The sequence below is a fragment of the Nannospalax galili genome, unplaced genomic scaffold (assembly GCF_000622305.1).
Source record: "Nannospalax galili isolate Female #2095 unplaced genomic scaffold, S.galili_v1.0 scaffold1024, whole genome shotgun sequence".
NCBI classification, from domain to species: Eukaryota; Metazoa; Chordata; class Mammalia; order Rodentia; family Spalacidae; genus Nannospalax; species Nannospalax galili.
The window spans coordinates 1,150,572-1,167,091 of record NW_008351455.1 but is presented as its reverse complement, the minus strand read 5'-3'; the positions used below and the strand labels follow the sequence as shown (position 1 = coordinate 1,167,091).

The following is a 16,520-nucleotide window of genomic DNA, read 5'->3' as shown; positions in this document are numbered from 1 at the left end:
ATTTGTTTATCTGGTCCAGCTGTATGGCCTTAAACACCCAAAAGGAAAGTATAACCAAAGATTAAAGGGGCCAATATAATTTTATAAGAGTCCATGTGTATAGCTAAAGGCTACATAGAAAACAACAATGCCAGATAGGAGATATCTTCTTTTGAGTTGTTGGCCAGGGTGGCCCAAGGGACTCCCAGATAGTAACCCAGCATAGAACTGGGAAAGTGAACACCAGACCCCAATCTTATCTAAAGAAGGAACAGCTGACCCTCCTGAAACAAAGACCTCTAGATAGGCTGACTAGATTCACCAGAAAGGCAAGTAGTGATGAAGGGCTGGGTGTGCCTTCAACACAGCAGACAGTAGCAGGGATATAAGAGTATAAGGGCTCTAGTACGGGGAGGGAGGCTATGGGAGGGTGCCATCTGGTAAGTGGGTGTATAGTCGAATGAGATGGTTTGGGATGTTGTGTGTAATAGACACACACACACACACACACACACACAAATCAAATTTTTAAAAAACGTATTATATTCGAGGAGGAAGCATGGAAATTTACGTCGTGCTAATTAGTAGAGGTAATAAACAATACCATTAAAATCTACCTGATGACTTTATAGACATATACAGGTGCCAAGGATCTGATTGCAACTGACTGTGGCTAGTAATAATCAGATACAGATTATAGATGCATGCACCAAAATAATAATAATAATAATAATTTTTTTAAAGAAAAAAATTTTTTTAAAAAAAAGACTAGCTCTAGGGTTAAGGGTATCTCAGTAATAAAGTTCTTCTCTGGCACTCCTAAGGCTTGTGCTTGATCCCCCAGGGCACTACAAAAAACAAAGATGCTACTCTGAAAATCACAGGTCCATACATCTATTTCCTTTCTTGTTGACATTAATTAAACTAAATGCATGATTGATTAAGCAGACTCTAAATAAATATGTAACATGTTCATATGTGACATATTCCTGTGTAACACATAGAAATTCCTTTTAACTGAAATTCTTCAACATTCCCCAACATTTTATTATAAATAAAGCTACCAAACAAGCCTGAGAAAAAAAATATTTAGTGGCATTTTCCTACACCTGAGGGAAGTCACAAAGATGAAAGTAGATCTATACCAGTTCAAATATGACAGTCGTATTATTTTAACTTTTAACCATGATATTAATATATCTACAGTTATTATCTGAATGCACATATGAGGTTCTGAAACACTAAACACATGTAACTTATTTTCTTAGAGTTTCTTACACACTGATTATATTTGCATCAATTCCTCCTGTCCCACCCCCCTCCAATTTCTCTCATGTCCCCTCTCCATTCCCTCTCAATTTCTTGTCCTCTTCTTTGATTATTATTACATATACATACATACATTTATAATATACATACATATAAATATATATAATGCACTGTATTAGTTTAGTGGTGTTTGTGTGTACATGTGTTTAGGAGTGACCTCTTGGGACTAAATAACCTATCAGGGAGCTTGTCTCTGGAGAAAATTGATTCTCCCTCCCTCAGCATCCATTAATTGCCTATAGCTCTTCATCTAGAGATGGGACCCTGTGATATTTCCCCCATACACATTGGCATGTCAATTCATGGTATCATTACGTAGGTCTTGTTAGGCAATATTACACAACTATAATTTATAACAACTCAGATTTCCTAGTCTGTTGCTAAAATAATTCTATGCTAACCCTGAAAAATAATTTTATTTAAATAAGAAACAAATAATTCCTTTAATTTTGGGCTAAGTCTGCTTAACAAAAACAACTAATTATATGTGAATGAGAAGTATCATTTTATGTTTTAGTCTCCTGCCTCTTCTGCTCCATTCCTGTATCTGCAGCCTTCTGACATTATTTATCAACCCGTGGAAATTGCACAAGATGGTGGCTGTGTTCCTCCTCCACTGTCTCTGATGGAAGCTTCAGTTCCAGAGGTACATATTTATGTTTTTCTCTGTATTCTCTTTGTTCAGCCTTGGAGGGCCATGTACATTCTAAGTTAATGCTCTATAACTGGGCTACATGCCCAACTCTATGTCAGTATTGGTCTATATTCTACCTTATCTTAGCATTTGCTTCCTTTTTCACTTGTTGAAAATCATTAAAATTGCTCATCTTATATCTCTCTGATTTATTTGTATCTTCCAGTTTTGTTCTAATACTGCTTCATCTTGGAATTCTTCATTAACTAGTCCTGAATCACTCCCTAGATTTCCTTGAAAGTTGTAAAATATCATATTTTTCACTTTCTCATTTTCCTATCAATCAGTATTTTTGCTAATAATTCTAACAGTTGAAAGTATATAATCTTTAAACCAATAAAAAGTTTAAAATTCTTCATACAATAAGATAAATAAAAGGTATAGTCCCAAATTATAAATATTATCTTCAGTGTCTTTAAATATCCTTGATGTATCACTAATAGCCTCACCAACTGTGCCTGTGACATGGTTGCTTTAAATCCCTGTTGGAAAAGATCGGAAATTAGCATCCAGTTTTAGTGCATTGTTTTGTTATCTTTATGTTACTAAAGTTCATAACACAATTTTATTCTGTAACAGTAATTTCCACAGTTAGATCTTAATTTTTAATTCTCCATACTTTTACTACAATCCCTCCATTCTTTGTCTCATCCTCCATTTACTTGTGTTTGTTTTTTTTTTCAGATTTACTGAGATGTAATTGAGGAATAAAAATTGCACTATAGATATTTATGATGTGTATGATGTTTTGATATAAGTATACATTCTAAAATAATTACCACAGTCAAGGTAATTCATCTCTTCACATGATTATTTTTTGTTTGTAGTGAAAACACTTAAGGTCCCTCAGCAATTTTCAAGTATAGAATACATTATTATTATTAACCAGTCACCATGCTGCACTATGGCTACCCAGAACACATTTATCCTAATTAAAATTCTACCATTTGATCACCATCTTCCCATCCTCCTTACCCACCATGAAAACCATTTTACTTTCTGCCTCTATGAGTTTGATTTTTCAGATTCCACCTAAAGCTATTTGTTTAAGCATTTATCTTTTTGTACCCGACTTACTTCAGAGTATAGTATCCTCCAGGTTTATCCCCTATGTCATAAATAACAGAATTTACTTCTTTTTCAAGACTGAACATTCTGTGAGTTTGAGGCCAGCCTTTTCTACATAGTGAGTTCCAAGCCAACTGGGTCTACAGGGAGACCCTGCCTCAAAAAAGACCCCAAAAAGAGAGTGACTGAACATTATCCTATTATGCATATAATACCCTATTTTCTTCATCCATTAATGAACACTAAAGTTACTTCTACATTATTGCTATTGTATGAGATAAGAAAATTGGTTTTTTGTTCTCTTATGGTACTGAGGAACAAGCCTAGGGTTTTGCACATGCTAAACAAGTGTCATACCACTAAGCTACATTTCCAACTCTTGTGTTACTGTGAATAATGCTGTAATGAGCATGAGAGTTCAGGTATCTCTTTAACATGCTGGTTTCATTTCCTTTGAATACATACCCAGAAGTATAGGTATGCTGGAAATATTCAGTATTATTTTTAATTCTTTGAGAAACCCACAATAATGTCTTCCAGAATGGCAATACTAATTTATATTTACTACAGCAGTATGCAAGGATTCCTTTTTGTCCATATGCTTGCTATTGATCATTTTTGTTCCTAGCTAAGTCTCTTCTTATAATAGGTTTTCTGTATTGAGGCATAGAAGTACTTCTTTTTCTTGCCTTTACCATATTTCATCCCTGGCAGAGTTATTCAGGTGGTCGCCGGTAGTAAGACACAGGACTCAAGGCACGGCTTAGTCTGTGTTTACTGCTTTATTGTATCTCTGCTCCTTGCTGTCCAGCGCTCTGCTGATCCAGCTTTCTGGGACCCAATCTCCGGGTCTCTGACCTGATCTCCCAGTCTCTGGCCTGATCTCCGACTATTAAGAGAAGACTAGCATATTTATATACCATGGGGGTAGTGGTAAAAGCTTTTAGATACTTTGTGAGATATTCTATTTACATGTGGAAGTGGGTTTCTGCTAGACTATTGTCTACCTGTAAAAATCACACACAGGAAGGCATGGTATGCATAGAGCCAAAGGCCATGTTTATGTCAAGGCATCTGTGGCGGCCACTTCAAAGGGAGAGACAGGAAAGATGCCAGAAAGCACCTTGCTATGAAAAGGAGCCCGCAGCACATTCCCCGAGCTGCATGAGCTGTCCGGTGTGAAGGGGCTTCGACTTTTGCATAACAGAGGTCTCCCAACATCCTTCAGTTCCACCTCCCTTGCTGTTAAGCATTGTATAATTGGATCTTAGTGGACTTTTTCTTTACTTTTACTTTCACTTGACCATACGGTGTATCCTACAAGACTCTAAGGAATCTTTGAGTAGATCTTTTATTGACCTCCAAGGAAATCTTTATTCTTTCTGATATCTGAGAAGGCCTCAGAATCCTCCCTTATATTTGTCTAAATCACACAGAATTGGTATATATTGTACATTGCTTGTGATTTGGGGATCATGGATATTTCTTATTCAATTGATGAAATTTCAAAAGAATCTATCTTTTGGGTTTTTATTTATTTTATTGAGCTTTTGTACATTTCATACAACAGTCCTTAATCAAATTTAGAACTCCTCTCCCATCCATCCCACACTCACACACACCCCACCAGACCTCATGTTCTTTCTGCCATACATGTTAAGTCCTATCCAGGCAAGGATTTGCACCCAAATGTCCTTCAGTGTGTTATCTTGTTGCCTTCTGGTTTGCAAGGAGGTATGAGTGAAGTAAGAATTATTCTACATTAAATATTTAGCCAAAATCTACTCTGGGCAATACACCATATTCTTAAACCCTCATACCAGATACTCATCATCAAGGTATATTCACTTCTCATTAGAACCTAATGAGATCTTTTCTAAAAATACTACAAAGTGTGGCCTTATATAACTTGTACCTTGTATGGTATTTCCATATAGAATGATACTTGCCATCTTTTATTTTGATTATTGCTGTGGCAGAAGGTATACTCTGACTAATGTATAATGTAATCAGTAGACTAGAATGCTTTATTGTGTAAGTGGGTATCTCCAAAAAGAAAACAAAAAAATTAGTATCTTCAGCCACTTATTTCAATCACTATTTTAAACTTCTGCCACGCCTTTAATATTGCCAATTTCACCCTTTTAGAAAAAAATCTTTATTTTCTGTTTCACAGGAAAAGTAGAAAACAACTCACAAAACCCAACTGGGCCTCCAGCTCTCAGCATATAATATAAACTTACTTAAGTCCTAACTCATTCGTGGATTTTTATATTTATTTAGTGACTTAGTCTTTTTTTTGAGGCAGGGTCTCCCTGTAGCTCCAGCTGTCCTGGAACTCACTATGTAGACCAGGCTGGCCTTGAACTCACAGAGATCTGCCTGCCTCTGCCTCCCAAGTTCTGGGATTAAAGGCATGTGCCACCATGCCCAGCAAGTGACAGTCTTATCCAAAGTTGTTTCTGCCTTTTGTGCTCTGGATCCCTTCAGTTCCTTCCTCTCAGGAATCTCATTCCATCATATTCGATTTTTCCTCTTGTATTTTAAGTTATTTTATCTCCGGTAGGTTCACAGCTTCAACACTTTACTGTGGTACTTTGGGGAATTGCTTAACCTTCACAGACAAGCTAAATAATGATCTTATTTGTAAAAAGTGAAGCCATCAGGAAACTGTTTTGCAGGATTAAATATTAGAGATGTTTCATACAAGATTTTTTAAATAGTACATAGCACTTTGTGAGACTCAATTATTATCCTTTTACACATTTTTCCTCTGATCTCCTAATTCTCTTTTACCTTTCAAAACCAAGATTCTTGAAATGGTAGGCAATAGCCAGCATTTCCCTTGCATCAGCATCCTTTCACTCCAACCCTCTAGAGCCCACTTCATTGTCTTTCTGCTGAAGCTGCTTTTGGAAAGGGTCCTTAAAAGTTCCTTCCTACTTACCATCCTTTTTTATATTGCTTGACCTCTTAGAAACATTGTAAAAATTTGAAAGACTTTCCCACCTGTTTCCACAATGCTTTCCTCTTCTGGAATTCCTTTGCCAGTTTTTATTTACTTTGTATGCTGACCTTTTATTCCCTGTAATTTCATGTTTGGTTCTCCATTCTTTTGCCCTACATACTCAGTCTGATGTTTTCCATATCCATGCACCAACATCACTCTTGAGTTTTGCCTTGCACTATTCATGATAATAATCACTAGCTACATATGGAAATTGAGTGCTTAAAATGCAGAATGAATGAGATGTCCCATAAGTGTAAAATATATACCAGGTTTTGGACACATAATATTAAACAGTGTTTTAAAATTCATGATTTAATATTGGTATATTGTAGATAATACTTTTGAATCTATTAGTTTAAATATAAACATATTATGAAAAGTTATTTTTACCTCTGTTTCTTTTTTCTATCTGGAAATGTTTAGTGTGTATAGTTTACATGCTTCTGTTGGACAGTGCTACTATATAGCCATCTATCCTTCTATTGACAGTACACTTCTAGAATCTACAAATCTATATAGTTCAGAAACCCTAATGCTTCTTCTCTAGCCCTCTCACAATTATGTAGACATCAGGTCTTTCTTAGGTTCTAGTGAGTGGTTACACAATCTGTTGTACAAGCCACAAATCTGCTTTTACTTTATTTCCTCACTATTTTATATTTGTTTTTATGTAGGATACAAAATAATGTATTCCTTTATGGTAACATTCACGCAAAATTTGTTTTAGTTGTTCCTTCTCTCATACTCTTTTCCATCTCCCTGAGTGCCCCCTTGTAGACTTCCACCCCCAGTAGTCTCCTTTTCACTTTCATGTCACATGGGTTCTACTACCCTACCCCTAATACTTCTTTTTCTCATCTTGTGATCTCCTTTCTAGCTTCTAGTTTCATGACCTACACCCATACATCCTCACATTTATTCATATATATATAATTTTAAAACTAGGAACAGCATATGAAAGAGAACATATGTTTCTTGTCTTTCTGAGTCTGGGTTACTTCACTTAATAAAATTTCCAGATCCATCCATTTTTCTGAAAATATGTATTTTCTTTATGGCTGAATAAAATTTCATTGTGTGTATATACCACATTTTCACTATCCACTTACCTGTTGGTAGATATAGGCTAATTCAATTTTCTTGCTATTGTGAATAGAGCAGCAATAAACATGTGAAAGTATCTCTGTCCTGGGGTATAGAATCCCTTGGGTATATGCCCAAGATTGGTATAGCTGGGTAATGTGGTACTTATATTTTTATTTTTTTGATAAATCTCTGTGGTGATTTCCATAGTGATGCTGCCAGTTTACACACCATGTGCAATGAATAAGCGTTCCTCTTTCCCCACATCCTCACCAGCATTCATTGTCATTTAAGTCTAATTTGGAGGGCTAGAGAGATGGCTCAGCAGTTAAGAACACTTGCTGCTCTTAGAGAGGCCCAGGATTTGGTTCCTGGCATTCACATGGTAGCTGATACCATCTGTAACTCCACCTACAGGGGATCCTATGTCCTCTTTTGGCCTCTGCAGACACTGCACATACATGGTACACATACATACATGCAGGCAAAACATTCACACACATAAAATAAAAATAATCTAAAAAATAAATTATTCTGCTTTTAAATTATGTCCTCTGCCTGTTGCTCTACTGTCTCATTTTCCCCCTTAGTGCATAATCTTCCTCCTACTCAAACAACCTGAGCAGATATCTCAAAAGAGCTATCATCAGAGGTACTTGTATGATTTTAACTTTACTGTCTGTCGTTCTGTCTGTAATTCTTCACAATCAAACATCAACTTCACTAAGAACTTTAACCTTACTGTCTGTCATTCTGTCTGTAATTCTTCACCATCAAACATCAACTCCATAAGAAATTTTTCCTGACCACCACCTTCACCTTTCTTAAGCATAATCAAGTATTTTCCCACGTATCATGCACATGTCTCATAGGACATATGTTAATTTAGACTACTATCTATAAATCAGACTATAAGTTAATTAAATGTAGTGAGTTTTTTCTGGTTCTATCATGCAGCAGAAGACATAGCATATTTTAAATGCCGAATAAATATTTCAATTATCAAATGAAAGTAATGCCCCTCTCATTTTCTCCCTCCCTTCCCCCATCCATGCTTCCTCACTGGCTCTTTTGGAACAGCCTTATTCTGACCATGGAGTTCAAGCAGCATATCACCAAGTTTATGCTTCCAGTGCCATTACTATGCCTACACCTGTAATGCAGCCTGAACCAATTAAAGTAAGGAGTTTATTTTTATTTTTTTGTTTTTCTTCCATTATACTTTTCCAAATTTCTCTTCTGGAAAAGAAAATCTTTGGATATCTTTTATCCAATCCTAGATCAAAAGTACAGAATTTGTGAATTATTTTATGGTAAGGAAATAAATTCTAAATAAACTATAATTCTTATTAACTAGTTTTGAAGGTGTTATATATAAAACACGGTCAAAATGTTTTATTTATTATGGTAAAATAAGGTCAAAATGTTTTATTAATTATGGTAAAATAAATTTAACTTAAGCTTATCATCTTAACTATTCTAAGTGTACAATTCAATGTCCTTAATTATATTCACAATGCTGTGAAAATTATCACTACCATTTCCAAAATTTTCCATAACCTCAAATAGAAGCTCTGTTCTCATTAAGTAATTAAATCCCCTTTCTCTTTTCTCTTCTTTCTTTAGTCCTTGGTACCTCTTAATCTACTTTTTATCTCTAATTTTCCTAGTCTACATATGGCACATAGAATTATCTGTTTCAATAATACATGACATTTGTGGGGAAATGAAACATCAATCTCATTTTTAGGCTTAGGAATACATTTGTGTGTTCTCAAAACCAGATTCAAGCCCCCAAAAAATAGTAATCTAATTAGATCCCTCTATATATTCTCAATATATATGGCCCATCTGTCATATAGCAGGGAATTCTCTCTATTCCTTTATGACTGGATTTCTTAGTGAGACTCAGGATCATCACATTAGAGAAATGGACTTTATCTCTAGTAAAGAATTGCAGATTGGTTAACTGTTTGGGTGGTAATTCATGTGTATTTTAGTTTGAAGATGTAAGGAGGCATACTCTGCAATAAAATGGATATTAGCTAGTTTGCATTCATATGTATGCCTCTGATCCATCCTATGTGTAGAACTCAATATCAAGACAGTCTACATTAAAGCGCATCACCACTCACTGCTATGACTGCTCACTGCATCCCTTCATTGCCTTTACACTTGTACTATAAATATGAAATAAATCCCAAATTTTGGTTTCATGTCAAAATCTAGAGTGTTATTAAACCTCATTTATAGGGACTTCATTTTTAGTATTATTAGAAAATCTAAAACAGATGTCCCCTGATATTAACATTCACTTTCGATTCACTTTAGATATTCATATATATGTATATGATATATATGACATATATATATATATATATGTCAGAGAAAGAAGGAGGGAGAGAGGGAGGGAGACGGAGATAGAAAGGTATCAAGCTAACTGAATTTATAGCTTGAATAATTCAAATACAGGATAGAGTGGTGAATGGTATTAAGATAGGAGAAATTGGGACTGGAGAGATGGATCAGCAGTTAAAAGCACTGACTGCTCTTGCAAAGGACCAGGGTTCAGTTCCCAGCACTCACATGGCAGATAACAACCATCTATAACTCCAGTTCCAGAGAATCCGACCTCCTCTTCTGATCTCTGTAGGATTGTACAACACAGGTGTACTTACACACATGCAGGCAATACACTCGTACACATAAAATAAATGTCTCCCTCTAGCTCAGAGACTTGAGTTATGCATACACCTAAAAATTACCAACTAAAAAGATTCTACTACCACTGTGTTCTTCCTAACCATTCCTTTATTTCACTATCATGATTACTCTTTATAAATCAATGTAGAAACTAAAATTCCCTTATATTAATAAGACCTAAACATGGAGGAGGGCAAAGATAAAGAATTTTATAGGGAGCAAATACTGAAAAAAACTATGATTTTTCAGCTTCCAGTACAGGAGAGTATAAATGTTTATGTGTTGTCCACAGTCCAATAACCCTCTCTTTTTTAATTTTTTTATGTGTATGAGTGTATTGCCTGCATGTATATAAGTGCACCTATGTCATGCAGTGCCCACAGAGGTCAAAAGATGGTGTCTGATCCCCTGGAACTGGGATTATGGACAGTTGTTAGCTGCCATGTCAGTGCTGGGAGTCAAACCCAGGTCCTCTGCAAGAGCAGCCAGTGCTCTTAACCTCTGAATCATCTCTCCAGCCCCAAGAGTCTACATTTTTTAAATCTGATCAAAAAATGTACACAAACCTCAAGAGTCTGTGGATAGAAGTGTGTTCTTTGGTATTCTTTGTTTCCCTTTTTCATTTCTGTGACTAAATCCTTGATTTGAACAACTTGAAGGAGGAAAGACTTATTTCAGCTTCAGAGGTTTCATGGTTTCAAAGGATTTTGTCCACAGTTCTTGGCTCCATTGGTTCTCATCACATGATGAGACAGATTATCATGGTGGCAGGGAGCATTTGGCAAAGACTACTCACCCCATGGCAAACAGGAGTGAGGATGGGGGAGAAGACAAGATACAGACCACAAGAACACTTCCTCAATGACCTAGTCCTAAACCCTACCTCCTAAACTTTCTAAATCCTCCCAAAATAGTGCCACCAGCTAAGGGCCAAGTCTTCAGTAATGACCCTGTGGAGGACATTTCATATTCAAACTATATCATTTTGCTCCTGGACCCCAAAGGCCACGTCCCTTTCACAGTGCGAAATGTTAGTTCGACTCCAGAATCTCCATAGTCTTAATGCTTCCAACATTGTTCAAAAGTTAAATATGAAGTTTTTTCTAATGTGCAAAGCAGGGACCGGGGATCTTGCTTGGTGGTAGAGTGCTTGCCTAGCCCTACATGATAAGTTTTGTCACAGCAATGAGACCCATTTCTTTGGTACCAATTTTCTCTGTCACTCTGGGGAAAAAAAGTACCTGTCATAAACAACTTAAGAGAAGGATGGATTTATTTTGGCTGATGGTTTCAAAATATTCAACTCAGGGCTGGAGAGTTGGCTCATCCATTAAAGGCTCAGACTCACAAACAAAGACAAAATATTCAATCCATATTTCTTGACTCTGCTAATTCTGCACAGAGACTACTCATCTCATGATGAACAAAAAGCAGAAAAGGGAGAGAGGACCAGGAAAAGATACAGCCCCAAAGCCATCTAGTGACCTACTTCTTCCAATTAGGCTCCACCTCCTGAAATTTGCAGAGCCTCCCAAAATAGTGCCACAGCTAGAGACAAATCATTCATTCAACAGTAAGACTGGGAAGAGATAGTTCATATTCCAACTATAATCATTTTAGGTATTTCATTTTATGTGTTTAAAACTACTATTCTGGTTGGGTATGGTGGCACACGCCTTTAATCCCAGCACTCGGGAGGCAGAGGCAGGCAGATCTCTGTGAGTTCAAGGCCAGCCTGGTCTACATAGTGAGTTCCAGGACAGCTGGGGCTACAGGGAGACCCTGTCTCAAAAAAAAAAAAGACCAAAAAAATACTATTCTGAAAATAATTGTTAGGTCTTAGTTGACTGCTGAGTGTATAGCATACATAAAAATGTTTAAAACTTATATAGTTGCTGGATATGGTGGCATATATCTAATCCTAGCACTTGAGAGACCAAGTAAGCCTGGGCTATATAGCAAACCATTTCAAATAAAATGAGACTCTGTATTTTAAAGTCACTTTATTTTACTTTTAACAAATTTTTTTAATATTTTATTTTTTTATTTATGTGTATGAGTGTATTGCCTGCATGTATGTGAGTGCACCCATGTTGTGCAATGCCATGGAGGTCAGAAGAGGGCTTCGGATTCCCCTGGAACTGGAGTTAAGGATGGTTCATAGCCACCATGTGGGTGCTGGGAGTCGAACCTGGGTCCTCTGAAAAAGCCATCAGTGCTCTTAACCACTGAGCCATCTCTTCAGCCCATAACAATTTTTTATAAGAAAGAATGCTTTTAACTACTTCTTCCTAATTATTTTAATTTTTTTATTGGGCTGGGGACCCAACCTAGAGCTTTGTGCTGCTAGACCACTAAGGTACAGTCTCAACCCTGTATCTTAATTCTAATAAAGTACTTTGGTTTCCAATACTGGATTAGGTTATTCAAACTAGATAAGCAAATGACACAGGCAACTGGTGAGGATGGATAGCAAGGAGATATGGAAAACACATTTTACCACATTAAAAATAAACACAGAATTCTAAAACAAACATTCTAACTAATAAAAGGTCAAATCTTTTGTCAAGTATGGTGGCACTTGTCTGTAATCCCATCATTCAAAAGGCTGAGGCAGGAGGATTACCGTTTCAAGACTAACCTACACTACATAGACACTCTCAAAAAGATCTGTGGAAGTATTAAAAACAAACATTTTTTGTTTGTTTGTTTGTTTTGGGTTTTGTTTTTTGTCTTTTTGAGACAGGGTCTCCCTGTAGCCCCAGCTGGCCTGGAACTCACTATGTAGACCAGGCTGGCCTTGAACTCACAGAGATCTGTCTGCCTCCGCCTCTCCAGTGCTAGAACTAAAGGCATGCGCCACCACACCCAGCAAAAACAAGCGTTTTTAAAAGAATGAAATCCTATTACTTACAACATGTGTGGAATCTGGAAATCATTATGTTAAGCAAATAACCCAGGCACAAAAACCTAAGTACCACATGATCTCACTCTTGAAATCTAAAAATAGTTGACTCACAGAACCTGCAAGTAGCTGGTGGTTATCAGAGCCTGGGGAAAGTAGAAGTGAGGAAGGATAGAGAGATGTTGATCAATAAGTGTTGAGTTATAGTCAAGACAGCAACAAGAGGTTCTAGTGTGCTATTATAAAGTGGTAATTAGAGCCCAGCATGGTGGTGCACAGCTTTAATCCCAGCACTGGGGAGGAGAGGCAGACAGATCTCACCCAGGCCTGCCTGGTCTACATAGAATTCCAGGACAGCTGGGGCTCAGGGAGACCCTGCCTCAAAAAAAATTTTTTAAATAAATAAATAAATACTAATAATTATAAATACCAAACTATTCTGTGCATTTCAAGAAGCTAAAAGTATTTTAGAAGTTTTCTCTACAAAGTAAGAATTACTGTTAGAGAAGATAAATGTGCTTAACCTTACACAGTGCATACATGCATTGAAATATCACATGATACCCCATTAATACCTACAGTTTTATACTGTTTGTTTGTTTCCTTGGAGGTAGGGTCTCCCTGTAGCCCCAGCTGACCTGGAACTCACTACATAGACCATTCTGGGATCTCACAGAGACCCACCTGACTCTGCCTTCTAAGTGCTGGAATTAAAGGCATGCACCACCACACCTGGCTTTAAGGTACTTTTTGAAGGTTTTCTTTCATATAATTTCAGAAGTTCACAGAATGAAACTTTCTTTCCAGCTAAAAAATTTAAACAGAGCTCAGAAAACTGTTATTGAATATGTTAATGCTGTTGGAATGAAATGCTTCTTCTAAGTATGTGGTTATTAAATAAATAACTGGGGAAGAAGAAATCTTTTCATGGCTGGGCGTGGTGGTGCACGCCTTTAATCCCAGCACTTGGGAGGCAGAAGCAGGCAGATCTTTGTGAGTTCGAGGCCAGCGTGGTCCACATAGTGAGTTCCAGGACAGCTGGGGCTACAGGGAAACCCTGTTTCAAAAAGACCAAAAAAAAAATCTTTTCATTTTGCTTAGTTTTAGAACTTTTTAGTCACTGCTGGTGATTTAATTAAAATACAATGCATGTGGAAAAAATGAATTAATTCTCATTAACTTAGGCAAACTGAGGTAATCAGTCTGAATTTTAAATATGCTTGAAGAAATTCTTTTTTTTTACTATTTTCAGCTACATACACTGAAACTGATATTGAGATATTTGCACATAAAGAGTAACAAAGAAAAAATACATTGAAAGTAGCTTCTGCTTGCAGTTCAACGAATTTTATTTACATTTTTGATACCTAGAAGGCATATACTCCTAAGTTTAATTTGTATTATTGCTTTACTTGGCAAACCTTTTCATGTTATGTTACAGAAAGGTAAAAACTTACTTATTCCAGAATTTAAAAATCTGAATGAGGGAAGGTAAATTCATGAGAATTTAACTTAAAATGAAAATCACATGGGGGCTGGGGAGATCACTCAGTGGTTAAGAGCACTGACTGCTCTTGCAGAGGACTCTGGTTCATTTCTCAGCACCCACATGACTGTTCACAATCATCTGTATCTCCAGTTCCAGGGGATCTGGCACCCTCTTCTGGCCTCTATGGGCACGAGGCACATACGTGGTGCACATACACACATACATGCAGATACATACATACATGCAGGCAAACACTTATACACATGAAATAAAAATAAATCTTAAAAAAAAAACATTCCATAGTCATAGAGGGAGCCAAGTTGTCTGGATGGTTGAGGCCTTGTCTATTCAAGCAGAAAGGGAATTTTTCTTAATTTTTATTTTTTTCTAAAATAGCCTAAATACTTTGCTTTTCTTTAAGTAGGAGATTCAAAGCAAACTTTCTAAACAATAGTTGTCAACTATTTCACTTGTTAAAAGGACTTTTGAGGACTTTGGAGTATTTTTTATCTACTCACAATCAAGTCTTAGAAAGTGTGCATGTGTGTGTGCATGTGTGTGTATGTGTGTGTGTGTGTGTGTTTTATGTTCCTGTGTATGCATGCAGATACTCCTGTGAATCCCTCAGTCCTCAGACTTTCACTATTACTGTGGTGATTGTGTCCACCTGTATAATAAACCAATGCACAAAAAACAAAAAGGACTCAATAGAAAATTGTTTAAGTTGTGCAGATCACATGGTCTCTATCAATTAAAAAAGACTAAGTAGCAAATAATTTAACCTCTTCAGGCCACATGGTCTCTATCAAAACTACACAATTCTAGCACTATAGTGTGAAAAGAGCCACAGACACAAATACAAGCAATGTGTATGCATGTGCTCTAGTAAAACTTTGTATACAAAATAGGTGATAGGCCAGATCATAGTTGGATGGCCCTTTGGTTAATCCATTGTCAGGTTAATGTATCCTCTTAAGCATAATATGAAATGTAGTATACATTCTTTGGGTGAGTTTCTATTTCTTTCCAATCTGTTCTTAGTTTAACATAGATTATTTGACCGTTAATTCATTGACTGTTTTAATATTGCATTTACTGGAGCTGGAGAGATGGCTCGGTGGTTAAGAATACTGGTTGTTCTTGCAGAAGACCCAGGTTCAATGGCAGCTAACAACTGTCCATAACTCCAGTTACAGGGGATCCGACAGCCTCTTTTGTCTTCCGTGGGCATTGCATGACGCAGGTGCACTTACCTACATGCAGGCACTATACCCATACACATAAAATAAAAATAATAAAATATTTTTTAAATATTGCATTTTCTAAGTTCTTAATAGCCAAAATAGTCCGTTGACATAGGAAAGGGGGTAAAGAGGTAAGTTGAAATATTTATTGAATGTAATTGAAGGCAATCATATTAAGTGAATTAGGCAATTTCAGAAAAACAGATACCATATTTCTCTCATTTGAGACTCCTATATTTTATGTAGGTTCATAAAGTCATCTAAGTATATATGATATGAAAATAGAAGTAACACTGTTTGGAGGACAAAGGGGGCTAACAGGAGGATGGAAGGGAGAGAATAAAAGACAAGGAGAGGAAATATGTGCAACATATATACATGTACAAAAACTAAAATAAATAAAACCAATACTAATTACAGTGTAAGGTGGCGTTAGTTGACATGATAGTCTAAGTAATTTTTTTCTAAGTACTTTTAGTGGGGGAATGTTTTCATACAGCTGATTTTGTTTCCGTATCAAATTATGTTTTCATCCTTACTTTGAGCACTTTCTCTGTATTCTGAGTCTATCATTCCTTTTAACTGAACATTTATTTCTCATTTTTTGCTTGCCTCCTAAAACCCAAACCATGTTACCTCCCATAGGTTAAAATTCAACTCATGGAACCTTAATCCCTTACAGAGTAGTTTTCTAAAAGTAGTTTATATAGTATTTTCCTCCATTTTGAGGACATAGTATAAGACTAACCAGTAAACCAGGCATGGTGGCACATGCCTTTAATCCCAGAATTTACTCAGGAGGCAAAGGCATACAGATCTCTGTGAAATAGAGTCCAGCCTGGTCTACAGAGTGAGTTCCAGGCCAGCTGGGGCTATAAGTAGACTCTGTCTCAAAAAGGCAGAAAAAAAGAGAATGTTCTAGTTACTTTCTATTGCTGTGGTGAAAAACACTGACCAAAACTAACTTGAGAAGGAATGTATTTATTTGGCTTACAGCTCACAGTCCATCAAGGGAA

General features: G+C 36.5%; 1 protein-coding gene across 1 annotated transcript in view; it reads left to right on the top strand.

Moving 5' to 3' along the window:
* The window catches only part of LOC103746177 (protein boule-like), a 47,253-nt gene that overhangs the window by 21,356 nt on the left and 9,377 nt on the right, over nucleotides 1–16,520 (top strand). Inside the window, exons 3-4 of the mRNA XM_008848302.1 lie at nucleotides 1,826–1,954; nucleotides 8,244–8,342. Coding sequence (XP_008846524.1) covers nucleotides 1,826–1,954; nucleotides 8,244–8,342 — 228 coding nt within the window. The remainder of the gene's footprint in view (nucleotides 1–1,825; nucleotides 1,955–8,243; nucleotides 8,343–16,520) is intronic.